Genomic DNA, 16,377 nt, shown 5'->3' with positions numbered 1-16,377 from the left:
GATGTTAAAAAGTGAATTAACCAATGTGAATTGTTGATTTAAAATGCAATAATGCATTCACATATAACACAATTACAGATTGGCATAGGCTATGTGCAATGGACACCTTGATTCTTTTTTCTGATTATTTCCAGCATTTGTCTAATTGATGGGACATGTTTTTGACAAGGTTTGAAGAATCAGTGTTGCACGGCATTGAGGGTTGAACTTGATCATAGTTAAGTAGGCCCCTAGCCTATAAGCCCCTAATTCTACTTTATACAACTCCGAACTTGATAGTGTATGTAAAAAAATCCCTGAAACTGAAAAATGTAATGATGGCCATAGCCTGTAAATTGTGCAAGGATAGGGCCCATGGTCTGCCGTGTACAGTGTCGACAAACGATGTGTTTCGTACATTACAGGCAAAACATCAACCATATCATGTCAAGGTAATCCATGCTGATTAAGACAAACGAACTGATTTTTCGGCCAAACGTAACGCACTGTACAATCAATTAACGAAACACCGGTGTATTTCCCACTCTTTTCATCACAACCTGACCTTCAGAATGTTACTGCGCCTCTGTCAGTGTACATGCCTGTTTCAATATCATTATATATTTCGGATACACTGCTGCCTTTCTATCATGATAACAACAACCATGATTAATAGTGTCTAAACATGTTATTACAATGGTGAAATCTGGAATCCAATCTCAAATAGATTATATAAAATCCACAAGTCTGTTCAGGCACTATTACGGGCTTCTAACTGGGGGTCCTTTACGCAATGCATGCTGCATGGTGCAACCAGAGGTGCATTTCACATGTGTTAGATAATTCTAGAACGCAGTTACATTGAAGAAGCTGGAGGTTGCAGTTTGACAGTCTGTCGTCGAAGTTGTCAGGCGAGGTTGGCTTTTAAAGACCTTTATTTACTTTGCAAATCGTAACTGCCAGTTAAAGACAAAAGGGTGACATACGTCTAAAACGGGACCTGCTTGAATATTCGCTTCATTTATCGGTTCGTGTGAATTACAAGGTAATCTCAAGATGATGAACTTTGCGAGGACAGCGAGAACCCTCTCTTGCTCACAGAACAATATGAGAGGTGTATCGTCTCTGGTGAAGAAGGTAAGTCTCCAAACACCACATTACCCTTTTACATTTTGTTAAGTTGGCATTATGTGTCTGCATTGAGTTTTGACATGTACGATTTTTGGGTTAAATGAAGATGTTCTTAGTCACCCTTAGCTGGTATGCTAACCGCTAATTAGCTAACTAGGTATCCATTAGCTCCTGGGGATTCTAACGAAAGTCGTTTCCCCACTTTAAATTAATCGTGCACTCCATTAATCCGTATGTGGACCCCATCCAAATCTAAAGACAGCATATTTCAAATTCGTTTTTGAAATGCCGAGAGAACTGGAGTAGTTTTGACCGTCAAAAGATACGTTTGGGTTCTGTCAGTTGCTGTTAGCTAACTGTTAGCTAATGATGTGCAGTGCCGGTTGTGTAACTTGTCACGTTACTGAATTTTTGGTGTGGTTGAAATCGTGTGGGCCTTATTTTCTACTACAGCAACGTGATCATACATGACTGTAAGATGTCATTTGCACCTGTGTTGTATGTTGCTGTTGCAAAAGTTAGCTGATCAGCTAACTGAAGGGGGAGGGTATTGCTGTGAAATGATGGGCAACCATCTAATGTCAATGGGAATTGGTAGCGCAGTGTTTTTTATTAACTGGCCGGATTACACCCTGCTCCCTAAATATGATTGTTGTGGTGCTTTAATTAGTTCTACGAATCAGGACCTTGATGTTAGGTTGGGTGAGGTGGGTTTCATTCATTCAGTTCTCACGTGTGCGTCAGCGATGTCTGTGACCTTCGTTAGGTGTCCCTGAACAGTCGGCTCCTCCTCCAGGAGAATGTTCCATAACCCTGTCGTGCCAAAAAGCGAGTCCCTGCCAGAACATGAGTGCCCTCATTGAAACCAATGGAAACCAATGACCAATTTTTCAGATATGTTTTTACCCATTTTTGCAGATAAATCCAACACAATTTAAGATGGAAAGCCTATCAATAAAGCATCTACATTCCTTCTGGAAGTATTACAAAGAACTGGTTACAATTTCGGTATTATTTCCATAAAAGAATCTAAGAATTGTCATAACAAATGATACAGTTTCATTCAAATAGCTCATATTAAGTGGAGGACGAGTACTGTTTCATAAGCATATTTTTAGTTCATAAATTATGTAATTAATTCTGCAAAAAATAGTATAATTTTCCCTCAAAAAAAAATTCATTGGTTTCAATGAGGGCACTCGTGTTTTGGCAGGCACTCGCTTTTTGGCACGACAACCCCAAATGGCACATTGTATTTGTTTTGTTTGCCAATGGATTCCAGTATCTTTATCAAAATGAATGAATTAATGATTAGATCGACCCATTTGCTTTACACGGCTGTGCTAATGCGTGTGTACATTTTGTTTTCTTTCAGGCTTGCTCCAATGGGTTGAGGCCAGAGACCCTGAGGATGTTGACCAGGAGAGATTATGCGTGAGTTACGCAGTACATTTTGATATCTGTGTAACCGATTTGGAATACTTGAAATATTGAAATGTTTGAACTTGTTTCTCACGTTATTTTTTGTGTATTTTTCCCTCAACAGGTCAGAAGCAATCAAAGGGTCGGTCATTGGCATTGACCTGGGTACCACAAACTCCTGTGTGGCCGTGATGGACGGTAAACAAGCAAAGGTGAGGACCTTTTTCTCTTAAATTTAAGTGGTCACTGGGGTTTTGTAAAGCAAGTTTAACACTTCAGAGTCCTGTATGTCAAATGTATTAGTAGCTTTCCAGTCAGTATATTTGAGTCTTGTGTACTGTGGGGAACAGACAGAAGGGGAATCCTTGTCACATTGACATATTCGGTATGGCCACTTAATGCTGACTTATCTGTGTCAATCAGCTCTATAAATTCTACAGAAATGTTGGCCATATATGTTGATGTGGTTGAACAGACTTCCAGTATAATCTAATTACATATATGAATAGATGAGATACTCCCTTCACTTAGTGAATGTGCAGTGGTTGGCCTAATGGTTAGGGTGGTAGTCTTTAGATCTGGGTTTTGCAGGTTTGAATCCCACCCTTACCTCTCGGTACACCTCCATCCATGGCTGAAGTGCCCTTGAGCTAGGTACCTAATCCCACATAGCATCAGGGGCTGTAACAATACCCTGAAAATAACTGTACATTTTATTTGGATAAAAGTGTCAGTCAAGTGTAGTGTAAATATAATGTATTACTTCTTAAATGAAACACAATTTTTCAAATTTTCACTAGGTCCTGGAGAATTCAGAGGGAGCCAGAACCACTCCCTCGGTCGTCGCCTTCACTGCCGATGGTGAGCGGTTGGTCGGCATGCCAGCCAAACGTCAGGCGGTCACCAATCCCGAAAACACCCTGTATGCCACAAAGCGTCTCATTGGTCGCCGATTCGATGACCCTGAAGTGCAGAAGGATCTGTAAGTCTCATTCTATAGTTTGTCTGTGTGAATGATGCTATATTCAAATGAAGCATTTAATTCAGGGACTGTAGAATTTGGCATACAATGAGGAAGTAATTTCCTGAGGGATTCTTGAAGCCTCAAAAGGCAGTAATTCATTTACCTAATTGAGTTTAAAGTATAAATTGACCTTGTAAGACATCTTTTGCTATGTGACTAGGTCTTTCTTTGTCCTATCAAAGTACACAGTCATTCCATGTTTGCCTGGACAGTGTGACAACTTAAAATGCATTTTGATCTGTTTATATTTACATCTTATTAGACTTTGGCTTTATGGAAAAACAATTATGCTTACCATACATGTTGCATTTACTAATGCCCATTGCAACCAAATACTCCCCATTGAAAATTCTACAACTCCTTTGGTACAGGCCAAGGTTTATGTATGGTCAAAAATAATTTTAGTTAACCATGCCACCAGTCATTTGGAAATTAAGTGAGAATTCTAAAACGTCTTGCTCTGTCGGACATCAGCATATAGCATACAGGTTTTCAAAATGCCTGGGGGTATCCATCCAGAATAGTCTAGATGTCTGGAGATGTTTCTTCTTCTTTTTTATATGTTTAGGGTGTGAGTCATAGCGGTCAGTCAACAGTTGCCTCCCCCTCAGAACTGTTGTCTTTGAAAGATGATGAAAGCCCTGATCAAGGTTGAGTGTGTCAAGGGCAGCACTGGATTGGTGTCAAATTGAGTTGTAGGAGTTGTATGTTTGAAGGGGTAACTGATAGGAAATCTACCAGTACTTTGGTTGTTTGAATTGTCTTATCTTATTATCCCATTGACTGGGTGAGAAGAATACGTCTCCAGACAATTGAGATGGCAGGCATGTAATGGTAGATGGTTGTTGCATCATCATTCATGCCCTGCCCCCTGGCTCTATGTAACTGCTGCTGGTAAAGGAGATGGGAATGCTATTCTTAGCTGACACTGGCCTGCTTTCAAAATGGAAATGGTCAAATTGACAATTGTATCCACATTTTTGTGTTGAATTCCAGTTGATATGAAAAATTGAAAGGTGAATTGTCTACCATCTCAAATGGAATATGAAAGTCAAACAGAGCGTTTCTACATATGGGAGTTAAGAAAGGGATGGATGCTTAGATACTTTTTTCATTGTGAGTAAATTTAGGGCCTTGAGAGCACGTTTTCAAGTAACCCCATTTTGTTATGTGCACAGGAAAAACGTCCCCTATAAGATCGTGCGGGCGTCCAACGGGGATGCCTGGGTGGAGGCTCATGGGAAACTCTACTCCCCAAGCCAGGGGGGCGCCTTCGTACTGATGAAGATGAAGGAGACTGCAGGTAACTGGCCCATTTCCTTAATGTGTTTTTGTATTAATTACCTCCGGAGACTGTAGATGACTAGTCTAGTTCTGTTTTGTTTGTTTTTGTTTTGTTAATTAACTCTGTCTGCCGGTCATTATTTTTGCAAAATGATTCAAAATAATGTGTGTATCTTTCCAAAATGGAAAGTAATGTCACTGGGTCAGCACTGTCTGATGCAGGTTTATGCTCAAGTATTGTTTTAGGTTTTCAAAATGTATGTAGTTTATTGGTCATATGGCCCATATGTATTGCACTTATATTGAATTTATTTGTGTCTTGTGTTTTTTTCCAGAGAGTTACCTTGGACACAACGTCAAGAACGCAGTCATCACTGTCCCAGCTTACTTCAATGACTCCCAGAGACAGGTAAATATTGTTATATTACCCCTTACAGGATACAGTTTTACAAAAGTTGTTACAGTTGGAAATGTCATCAATGAATCGCAAGACTTCATTCGTATGAGTAAATTCTTTTGTGATTTGTTTTCACCCAACAGGCAACAAAGGATGCTGGTCAGATTGCAGGCCTGAATGTTCTGCGTGTCATCAACGAGCCCACTGCTGCTGCTCTCGCCTATGGTCTGGACAAAACCCAGGACAAGATGTAAGTTACTATTCCCAAAATGGATGAGCCCAGAATACAGCATGCTTTAGGAATTATGTTATGAATTGGCGTACATCCTACGTGTTATGCTGAATCTAAATTGTATGCACTGGCCTTCACTTGAACATTTGACACTTATCACGTTGATACTCTAGATACCTTTGCATCGTTTTGGCTTTGTACGTAAAGTCATGCAAAACATCCTGCAAAATGTACAGTAGCAAATGTGAACCATCATTTTCCTGATATTTATGTGATGACTTGCCTTCCATCATCCCCCTCTCATTGCAGCATTGCTGTTTATGACCTTGGAGGTGGCACCTTCGATATCTCGGTGCTGGAGATCCAGAAGGGCGTCTTTGAGGTCAAGTCCACCAACGGAGACACCTTCCTGGGGGGCGAGGACTTTGATCAGCATCTCCTGAGGCACATTGTCAAGGAGTTCAAAAGAGAGGTTGGTGATTTTGTGGTACCGAGTTGATGTTTCTTTCAGCTAACCGAGTAGGCTGCCATAGAGTAGGAGGTGGATGGAAAGCGTCCAGGAAAGTACTTGTTGCGCTGTACCTTTTGTGGACTTGCCCTTTTTTAAATATTGGACTATACAATGATGAAAATGTGTCAGAGAATGTAATACATTTATAGCTAAATTGCTGTGAAGAGCCCAAATAAACAAGTGGTGTGTCTGTTTTGTGCAGTCTGGTGTGGATCTGATGAAGGACAACATGGCCCTGCAGCGCGTGAGGGAGGCAGCAGAGAAGGCCAAGTGTGAGCTCTCCTCTTCTCTGCAGGTGAGTTTAACCCTGTTCCATTTTTATGCCTCCACTTAAAGGTACAGGAGGTACTGTGTGGCCTGTGTGATCATCTGTTCAACCCATTTGAAAGTTAACATCAATTCTTGTAGGCCAATAATCGATAATCCATTGATTACATTAAGAGGTCAACCCGAACAAGCTCCACCCGTTTTCGTTAAACCACACCCCCTTTTGCATCCATGGTTTCTGATAGTCATTCTTTGTTCTGGAACCCTCTAGAACTGTCCTACACCAGGCTGAATCTAGTATTTTTAAGAGTCCGATCAATGAGTCATGTTGCCCTGTTAGTCTTAGTTCTAGAACCCTCTAGATCTGTGCTATCCCACAATGATTTACAAACTACTTGTAGCATTTTTGCGAGTCAGATTAATCAGCCCTGTTCCACAGTCATTCTTGGTTCCAGAACTGCGCTATCCCAGGCTGATTTCCAATCTAGTTTTTCCAGTTATGTCGATGAAGCATGTTGCCCATTGCATTGTAATGACCGTGCAATCTTTCAATTGTGATATCAGACTGACATCAACCTGCCCTACCTGACCATGGACGCGTCGGGCCCCAAGCACTTGAACATGAAGCTGACGCGCTCGCAGTTCGAGGGCATCGTGGCCGACCTGATCCGCCGCACAGTGGCCCCCTGCCAGAAGGCCATGTCGGACGCCGAGGTCAGCAAGAGCGAGATCGGAGAGGTCCTGCTGGTCGGCGGCATGACCCGTATGCCCAAGGTACGTACTGTAGGGATGGATGGATGGATGGATGGATGGCTGTGTCTGTGATAAGAAATGCCATCCCACAACTAGCCTGATTATCATCGACTTTCAAATCTCTTCGAAACTTTTTGGGGGTAGTCCAAGAACCTGTTTCAGCGGTAAACCAGGTTAGATTAACCATGAGGTAGTGGTAAATCGTCTAATAGAAGAGCCTTGCGTCCTCCTTTTCTTGACAGAAGGTTGACTGCAGGCTGTCTATTAGCAGGTTTAGCACTTACTGACCGCTAATTTAGCCAGGTTTATCAGTTAACCAGGTTCTTGGAATACTAACCTGGTCTTGGTCATAACAAATAAAGTTTCCCAAACAGCATAGTGGATGCGCCTCCCTTAGATTGTGGGTGGAATTCTTGATTTTTCGGGAGACCAGAAATGATCTTTGCATTGAACTTGGACTGACTAGAAGCAACGCTGAAGGTGTTGCGTCACTAGGAGTGCATGGCCTGGCTATCCCACAACTGTGCTGAAACTTTTGCCAGCTTTTGCGTTCCTGTTGAGCTGTGAAAGCCTTGTGAGCTGCATGATTGTAAGAATTATGCTGTAAAGATGCAGTTAATTTTATTAGCATTTATGTTCATTGCTTTGCAGTATGCATGACCTTAATCATAAGCTTTTATTTAAGCCATAGCTGGTCATTGTGTGCACCTTGTAAGTACGCTGGAGCCGAAAGCGAAACGTTTTTTTGTTGCTGTAACAACAAACATTCCATGCTATCATGCAGTGCTGCAACTTGTGTTTGTTTGCACAGCTTTCCTGTTTACCTTAGACATTTTGATGAACATCGGTGAACATTTGACTTCACCATCAAGGATACATTTTAGTGGTCTTGAAGTATGCACCAAATCTACTTCACAGCTCTTGCCACTAGAGGTCAGGCAAATGATATGTGGAACAGAGCGGGTCTGATTAGGGAGAGGGCTCAAATGCTTACTTGTAGTCTTGTTTGATACTGAAGCACACAACATTTTTTATTGTCTCATATCATGTATAGCATTGTAATAGCATTCTAATCCATTTTCCAATCCCTTTTTCTTCTCTATAATTCCCTTTCCTGTCTAGCCTCCCTTTCTTCTTTTCCCCTCTTTTTTTCTTCTCATTCTTTGGTTGTGGTAGTGTAGTGTGTATTTGTAGTGTAATATTGTAGGGCTCAGCCCTTTCTGTCCTCTTGGCCGCCTTCTATGGTTATCTTCTGCTCCTGTGAAGTGGAACATGAACTCATCCTGTCATTGTTATCTCCTCGTGTCATTCAGTATCACATTACCTCATATCCCCTTTGTCCTCCTCCTCCTCCTCTCCATAGGTCCAGGCGACGGTGCAGGACGTGTTCGGCCGGGCGCCCAGCAAGTCTGTGAACCCAGACGAGGCGGTGGCCATGGGCGCTGCCATCCAGGGTGGCGTGCTGGCAGGGGACGTGACAGACGTGCTGCTGCTGGACGTCACCCCTCTGTCCCTGGGTATCGAGACCCTTGGAGGAGTCTTCACCAAGCTCATCAACCGCAACACCACCATCCCCACCAAGAAGGGCCAGGTACGGTTGGCCTCCTTTAATGTCCTCATCCCCAGTCCTGTGTGTGTGTGTCCATCAAACACAACCATCTTTACTAACAAGAGCCGTATGTGTCTGTCCAATACAACCATCTCAGTCTTTTCTAAGAAGAGCCCACTGGTTGGTGCCAACTCCATCCCCACTGAGAAGATACATGAAGGTGGCAGTGATGGAAGAGTTCATCTTTGTTTAGTGTTGATAATATTCGGTCATCATGCCCGATTTAACACATTTTATTCCAAAAGGTAGTTGGCTAAAACAGGTCTACTTAGACCAAAAAGTGTGTGTGAGAGAATGACACTGTGGAACGGTGACGCTCTTCTCCTTCATGGTTGATTAATGTAAACCATGGGTGGGGAACCTATATCCTGAGGGCCGTTTGCAGCCCCTGAGGCCGTTTTTTCCAGCCCACGATGTAGTTTTAATGTTATGCAGCTTCACATGAAATATGACATATTTTGTAAAGTAATCTTAGAAAATACATTTGCAATACAATTAGGTTATATTCAGGGGACCTACAGAAGGTGGGGTCTGTTTTAACCTTAAAGAGTGTACGTGAAGGGAATGTTCGGGCAGTGAAAGTTCTATCGATATCTTTCAATAAAATTTGGAATTTTAGAATCTTGCATTGTTATAGAACGCATTCTTTTTATAGAATGTTCAAAAACCCACACTCTTTAAGTTAAAGATGGCTGCCTCCTATATAGGCCTAAAGTGCAGGAGGAAATCCTGGTTTGTGTTCATAATACGGCCCTCTGAGGACTTTTACAGCCCTCGAGTGAAAATGGTTCCCCACCCCTGATGTAAACCAATCAATTCCAACCCCCGCTGTTCACCTTGTGGATTCCTGCGAGCAGCTAACCCATCCCCTTCACCCCCACACAGGTGTTCTCCACAGCTGCTGACGGCCAGACCCAGGTGGAGATCAAGGTGTGCCAGGGAGAGCGAGAGATGGCCGCTGACAACAAAGTGCTCGGACAGTTCACCTTGGTAAGAGAACAGTATTCATCCTTATTTATTACAGTGCACTTTTAAGTCAGACACTTTAATCCAAACTGGCTTCATAAAGAGGACATTCGTCTACAGACATGTAGAGGGATGCAGAGTAAGTTGGTTATCAACTGTGCATGATTGTGAATAGCTAGGATATCAAGGGAAGCATTCTTTGCAAAAGAAGGGAATTCTCAAGCTATTTACTGTGCTCTTAGCAGAACTTTCTTATCGAGCATCATCTGTTTGATGGCATGATGTGGCAGCAGCAAAGTGCTCTGTATATGGATGTGTTCCTACTTTTTTCCTTTGCCCCTCTCAGCCCTGTACTAAGCAGCCCTCTCCTGCCCCCTACAGGTTGGCATCCCCCCTGCTCCCCGAGGCGTCCCCCAGATCGAGGTGACCTTCGACATCGACGCCAACGGCATCGTCCATGTCTCCGCCAAGGACAAGGGCACCGGACGCGAGCAGCAGAGTAAGTGTGCCTTTACAATAAAGGAGATCATAAATAATGGATACTTCTTACATTTAAATGTGACTGGGCTACTGTAGTCCCAAGCTCCATTTTCTGTTCATGTGCAATAGTCGCATGATATGTGTACGTCCTGTCTTAAGCGAGTCAGAGTTGCAAAATGAATTTCCGTGAAAACTGAGTCCTATCATGTCGCAATAAATGGTGCAGCCAGCTCTAGGTCGGTATCTGGTTAGTCCAGTTAGATATTAACTGAGGGTGGACAAGCCTTTTTTTTGCTGAGAACTACCACAGCATACAAGCAGAAACAGTAGGGCTGGGTATCGCAGCCATGTTCCTGTATCGATTCTATTTGATTCTTAGGGCTTTGAATCGATTAATCACGATTCGATTCATTCCAAATCGATTCAATCCGTTCCCTTCTTGGTGCCAGGATTTCCCCCAAAAGATGCTGTTGCCTATTTTTATATAAAAATGTCAAAGGGCTGTGGCTTCAGTGTTGTCAGATTGCTAATTTGTAATAAGTAGGCCTAGGCCTAATTGACTAATACCTACTGGGTATTTTCCATAGACCTAAATTAAACAAAAAGAACAAAAAGAAAAAGAAAAAAAAAACGATTTTGTGCCCTGTGAATCGATTATGTGAATTTTAAATGAAATCGATCGAATATCGATTAAATCGATGATTTTACCCAGCCCTAAGAAACAGTACTGTGACTACTTTCACTCCTTTTGATACTTAATTTTACTTTGTTGCAGCTAAGTCTTTCTATGCAAAAAAAAAGCCACAGTGATGATAATAATTAATCACAAGTCTTTGATTGGTAAGAAGCATGCAGATGGTTTATGGTTGTTTGCTTCTTATGCTTTCTGCAGTTGTGATCCAGTCCTCTGGTGGATTGAGCAAAGATGACATTGAGAACATGGTCAAGAACGCCGAGAGATACGCTGAAGAGGACAGGAGGCGGAAGGTATGTACCTCTGTGTGTGAGGGTGTGTGTTACTTTTGTGTCTAATTTGTGATCCCTGCTATTGCATGCCTCCATTTCTGTCGTACTAATTAAGGGCTTGTGTCCCACAGGACCGCGTTGAGGCTGTGAACATGGCTGAGGGCATTGTACACGACACAGAGTCCAAGATGGAGGAATTCAAAGACCAGCTGCCAGCTGAGGAGGTAAGCTTTGAAGCTAGTAGCAGCAATTAACCTGTTCAGACTAATGTGGAAGAAGTAATTGGTCCTAAAAGTGTGTGGAGGGCGGTTGTCCCCATGAACTTCAACTCTGAAACAGTCTAGAATCGAATTGATTTTTGTCTGTTAATGGCAATTTACAGCCTGTGAACCAACATGTTAGTCTTTCAAATTGGTGGGAAGCAATGTTCACTGTATTCTGGATATTTCAGAAGCAATAGGAGTTGAAATGAATGTGCGGACATGTGACTGGGACTTAAAATTTCGCTTTTCTATGTTTTTGTTATTTTAGTGCAACAAGCTGAAGGAGGAGATTGTGAAGGTGCGAGACCTGCTGTCGCGGAAGGACGAGGAGACGGGCGAGAACATCAAACAGGCCGCCAACACCCTGCAGCAGGCATCACTCAAGCTCTTCGAGATGGCATACAAGAAGGTACAACTTCACTTAATACTTTTTCACAAAATTACTTATTAAACTAATAGATTCATAGATCCTCATTCTAGTCCTGGCCACATTACTCTGTACATCTACTGAATACAGGGCAATTATTGCCAACGATAGAAATGATTATGGTGATTAAGAAATCTGTTTCTCAATTCACACAAAGGATGTCAAACAGTGAAGCGCAATGAACTACAAGGGAACACATTCCATGCTTTGTTTATAAGCCAACAGTGCCAGATGAATCAGGACAGGGTTGTGAGAAAATGGTCTGAAATTAAATTGAAAGTGAAAGTGAAAGCCCATTGGGAAACTCCAACTCCCATTGTCATTGTGACACAGCACTCCACAGCACACAAGTGAACACTACACACTGCACACAACGAAATTGCATTTATGCCTCACCCGTGCAAGGGGGCAGCCCTCAGTGGCGCCCCATGGGGAGCAGTGCGGTGGGACGGTACCATGCTCAGGGTACCTCAGTCATGGAGGAGGATGGGGGAGAGCACTGGTTGATTACTCCCCCCACCAACCTGGCGGGTCGGGAGTCGAACCGGCAACCTCTGGGATGCAAGTCTGACGCCCTAACCGCTCATCCATGACTGCCCCCGCTCATCCATGACTGCCCCTGCTCATCCATGACTGCCCCTGTAATGTTGACAGTGTAGCGTACCTTTTTTTTTAAATGAAAAAAAACCCTTTGGTAACCTTTCTTCCCTTTCTCTCTTTCTCTCTCTATCTCTCCTCAGATGGCCTCAGATAGAGAGGGCAGCAGCGGCTCCAGTAGTAGCGGTAGTGAAGGAGAGAAGAAGGAGGGTCAGCAGTAAGGACCAGTGCGGCGCAAAGCGGTTGGAGTGTTGAGCACGTTTATAAACTGTGCTGAAGTGAAAAGGACTGAAGGGCTTGGGAATTTGGAGAACACACTTGTTGTCCCGAGCGTTCTATTGCATTGAAGTCATTCTCGCATACTGTGTTTTTGCAGTAAAAAAAACAAAGAAATATCCGTATGTTTATCAGTCTGTTAAACGCCCGGACAGATCCCCCCCTCCCTCCCTCTACTTCCTATCTAAATTCCTGTTTGTAATTCATTAGCTACTAATTGTTATTTTTATTTGATGACATTTCGTCTCGTCCTCATCGGCTGCGATATCTGTAGTAGTTTCATGTTGAGCTGATTGTTTTTCCTCGTCCATCTTCAACTCTCTTCATGGCTAGCCCGTCTTTTGGTTGACACTTTTTTTTCTCAGTGGTTTAGGAAAATGATTGCCACTCACTTTCAATAAGTGGGCAGACACAGAGAATATGCACAATAATCTTGTCCTTGTCACAAAACAAATGTTAAGTATGGTATCACTAAAGCAGTCAAACATGGGGGGAATGTAAAATGGCATACGAACGACCAAGTCTGGACTGTGATGTTGTAAAATGGCTTGGGTGTTTCCCAGTCGAAGACAGAGGCGTGATATGGCTTGGCTGATCCCCAATACCATTTTGTTACACTATTCCCCCCTTCTTTTAGTTTGAGGGGTTTGGATCGCCAAACTCTAAAACCCCTCTACCCTCCCCAAGTTCATATACTTCCATATAACAAATGTGTATAATATATAAGATGCCCCCTTTCCTTTTTTTGTGAAAATGGTAATTCTAAACAGTTGTAGGTCGATGTCTGTCAGATGACCACCTGGAACATACCAGTAATTCTACATGCATTGTTTCTGCCTCGAGGTTCATGGTGTTTCTTTTAAAAAGAGAATGCATCATACCTCTAAACTGATTCAAGATTTCAGTGCTGTACAGATATACAGGCTGTGGAATTATGTATGGGGTGAGGGTATTGAATGTTAAAATATGGAGTTGCTGAAAAGTACTATTACATAAAGGTGAAGTTGATGAGTGAAAAAAAAATCTACAGCAGTCTTTTGTAATAAAATGTTTAAATTATATTCGTGTCTGACAATTTCTTAACATCCTCATTCACGAGTGTGGACCATGTGACGTTTAGTAAGGTCGTTGGATTGAATAACTCAATATACAGTACAAGTATGCTAAATAACCATATACTTGTATCCTGAACTGGAAATCATTGCAATACACACTTTGAATTAGATTGGTGCACAATTAAATTTCAAAACCTATACATGGGTTCTAAATTTTGTTTATAACCTGACTGCACAAACCTAGCTGCGCACAACTCCACCTCTGATTGTTGGAAAATACTGTCTGTCAAAAAATTAGCTCACGTGGTTGGCTGCCAGTGTCTTGCCCCTCATAACATTGTGTTGATAAACACTCAGAACCCATGTATAGTTACAACAGGCTGTACTAGGAATTATTGAAAAAAATAGACTAGAATCTCATATTGGTTATAATATATCACAAAACCCATTTTAAAGAGCATTAATGCTATGACATTTTGATCTTCACCCTTGCTATTGATGTGCTTCCCTATCATTTTAGCTGTACTGAAAATGTCAAACCTTAATTCAAACTAAAGTCACTGATGACCCTTCTTGGGTGTTAAAATGTTTAACATAATACATCATATCAAACGACTAGAGGAAAATGTTTGACACAGGCCATGGAAGGACCTCATCAACATCATGATATAGCCAAAGCTGAGAAATTGAAGGAGAGTCGATTACAAAAGCCATTCTGCGCTGCTTGATAGTGGGGAAATACAGGGGGAATAAGGCAGATGCTGGAGGAAACTCTGGGGTGCATTTCTCAGAACCGTAGTTTATAACTATGTAAGATACGTTCTTGTTTGCAATGCAATATCCCATTGACAACTACCCAAGTTGCTAACTAACTAACAACTACACTTCTGAGAAATGCACCCCTGACTTGTACTCGTAGGTCACACACGTCAATTCACTCCAGTAGCTCGCTCTTCAAGCTCCCCTCGCTGTCGGACAAGTTCACCACTTCCTCCACCTCCCCATCTCCTTCCGTGTCCTCCTCTTCCTCCTCCGCCGCCTCTCTAGAGGTCTGGGGCCCGGTCTCGCCCTTGCTTCCCAGCTCCAGGTATCCTTTAGACGGGGCGTTGGGCCCACCACCACCGCTGCCTCCACCACCACCACCACCTCCACTGCTGCGTACGCCCATGACCTCAGTGACTTTGACCGTCTTGATGCTCTGGGTGTGGGCCATGGACAGCAGCTCGCCCCAGGTGGTCATCCCAGCATCACTCATCTGATTGGGAAGATTGATTGTTACTTTAATTTAAGGCCCTTTCACACTACCCTGTTTTATCATCCCCTCATAGTAATGATTAAATTAATTAATTTTAAATAATGTTAAGTATTTGTTTAAGGGGATGGTAAAATGAGGCTACTTTCACACCACAACAACCATCTTTTGTAGCCCAATGGAACGTTTGGTGTGGTGGCATGTCAAAGTTGCATACTGGCCTAAAAAAAAAAGTAGTTGCAGCCTTGTATGAATGCACACGTGAACACACACACACACACACACACACACACACACACACACACACACACACACACACACACACACACACACACACACACACACACACACACACACACACACACACACACACACACACACACACACACACACAAACTACCCTAGCCAAGCACACATTACTCTAGGCACACATACAATAGTCTACTTAAACTACACACATCACACACTCACCTGGTCCTCCGTGTCTGTGTGGCTCAGCACATGTGCGTGAGGAACCAGAGACACAGCCGACCTGCTGGTACAGATCCCCATAAATTCGTCCCCTTCCCTTCCTCGCACACTTTGTAGTTGCCTAAGGACACCTACTTCCCTTCCCCTTTCCTTACACGGCGTAACCTATTTGGGACCACCAGAGGTGGTGAAGAACTTTTGATCAATTGACTAACTTGATATTGTTCACTACTATCGCCCAGCCACTGGAAAACAAACTTTGATGACTTTGCAGTGTCACAAGCCAAATTAAGTTCACAAATTAGCCTCACTACCACGCTCAATCGTAGACTGTTGTTTTGAGTCCAAAAATATACCAAATATACCAAAAAGGTACCAGCCACTTTCGTATTTCAATAGAATTTGCCTAGTTGTGGTTGGTCTGTGGTAGCTGGATATTTCCATCCCCTGGTACATATCCTCTCCCTGTGAGCCGAGGACCCAACACCAGTGCTGCCTACTGAGAGGACTGTGAGCGTGTGGTCCATAGATCAGCTGTTGGATATTGACTGGAGGCTCTTGAGTGCCTTGTCAATGGCTTGCAGGGTGGGAAGTTTGGTTGAGGGCGCTCCCGTCTTTTCATGCCACTGACAGAAGGTTGGACATTGGTGGGTCATTGTTTTGAGTGCCACGGATAAGAGTTAAAACAATGAAGGGCTCTTCACCTGAGGTGCGGTGCTAATTTAGGACTGTCTGAGGCATATGGTTGTGACAGCGGCAGCGCAAGTATGTTGGTGAATATGAGGGCAGGGCAAGGACAAAAAAAACCTACTTGATTGGCGGCTAAACTGATGTTTAAATACTAAATTATTGTACAATTCTCTCTCTCTCTCTCTCTCTCTCTCTCTCTCTCTCTCTCTCTCTCTCTCTCTCTCTCTCTCTCTCTCTCTCTCTCTCTCTCTGTATGTCTATGTGTGTGTGCAGGGCTGGCGCTAGGCATAGGCTGATTAGGCAGTCGCCTAGCCCTAGGGCACCA

General features: G+C 42.9%; 1 protein-coding gene across 1 annotated transcript; it reads left to right on the top strand.

The window, feature by feature from the left end:
• Window positions 1–824: 824 nt before the first annotated feature.
• hspa9 (heat shock protein 9) lies at window positions 825–12,703 on the top strand. The gene is made up of 17 exons (XM_063189829.1): window positions 825–1,116; window positions 2,486–2,544; window positions 2,657–2,744; window positions 3,333–3,514; window positions 4,735–4,859; window positions 5,176–5,249; window positions 5,381–5,487; window positions 5,779–5,941; window positions 6,183–6,275; window positions 6,812–7,021; window positions 8,364–8,591; window positions 9,495–9,599; window positions 9,957–10,074; window positions 10,948–11,042; window positions 11,153–11,245; window positions 11,553–11,693; window positions 12,452–12,703. Exons 1-17 carry the CDS (start codon window positions 1,036–1,038, stop codon window positions 12,527–12,529), a joined length of 2,040 nt encoding a protein of 679 aa, XP_063045899.1. The 5' UTR covers window positions 825–1,035; the 3' UTR covers window positions 12,530–12,703.
• Window positions 12,704–16,377: the final 3,674 nt, after the last annotated feature.

This window comes from Engraulis encrasicolus, chromosome 23 (assembly GCF_034702125.1).
Source record: "Engraulis encrasicolus isolate BLACKSEA-1 chromosome 23, IST_EnEncr_1.0, whole genome shotgun sequence".
Taxonomy (NCBI): Eukaryota; Metazoa; Chordata; class Actinopteri; order Clupeiformes; family Engraulidae; genus Engraulis; species Engraulis encrasicolus.
The sequence above is the reverse complement of the archived record's forward strand: the minus strand, read 5'-3'. Positions and strand labels throughout refer to the sequence as shown.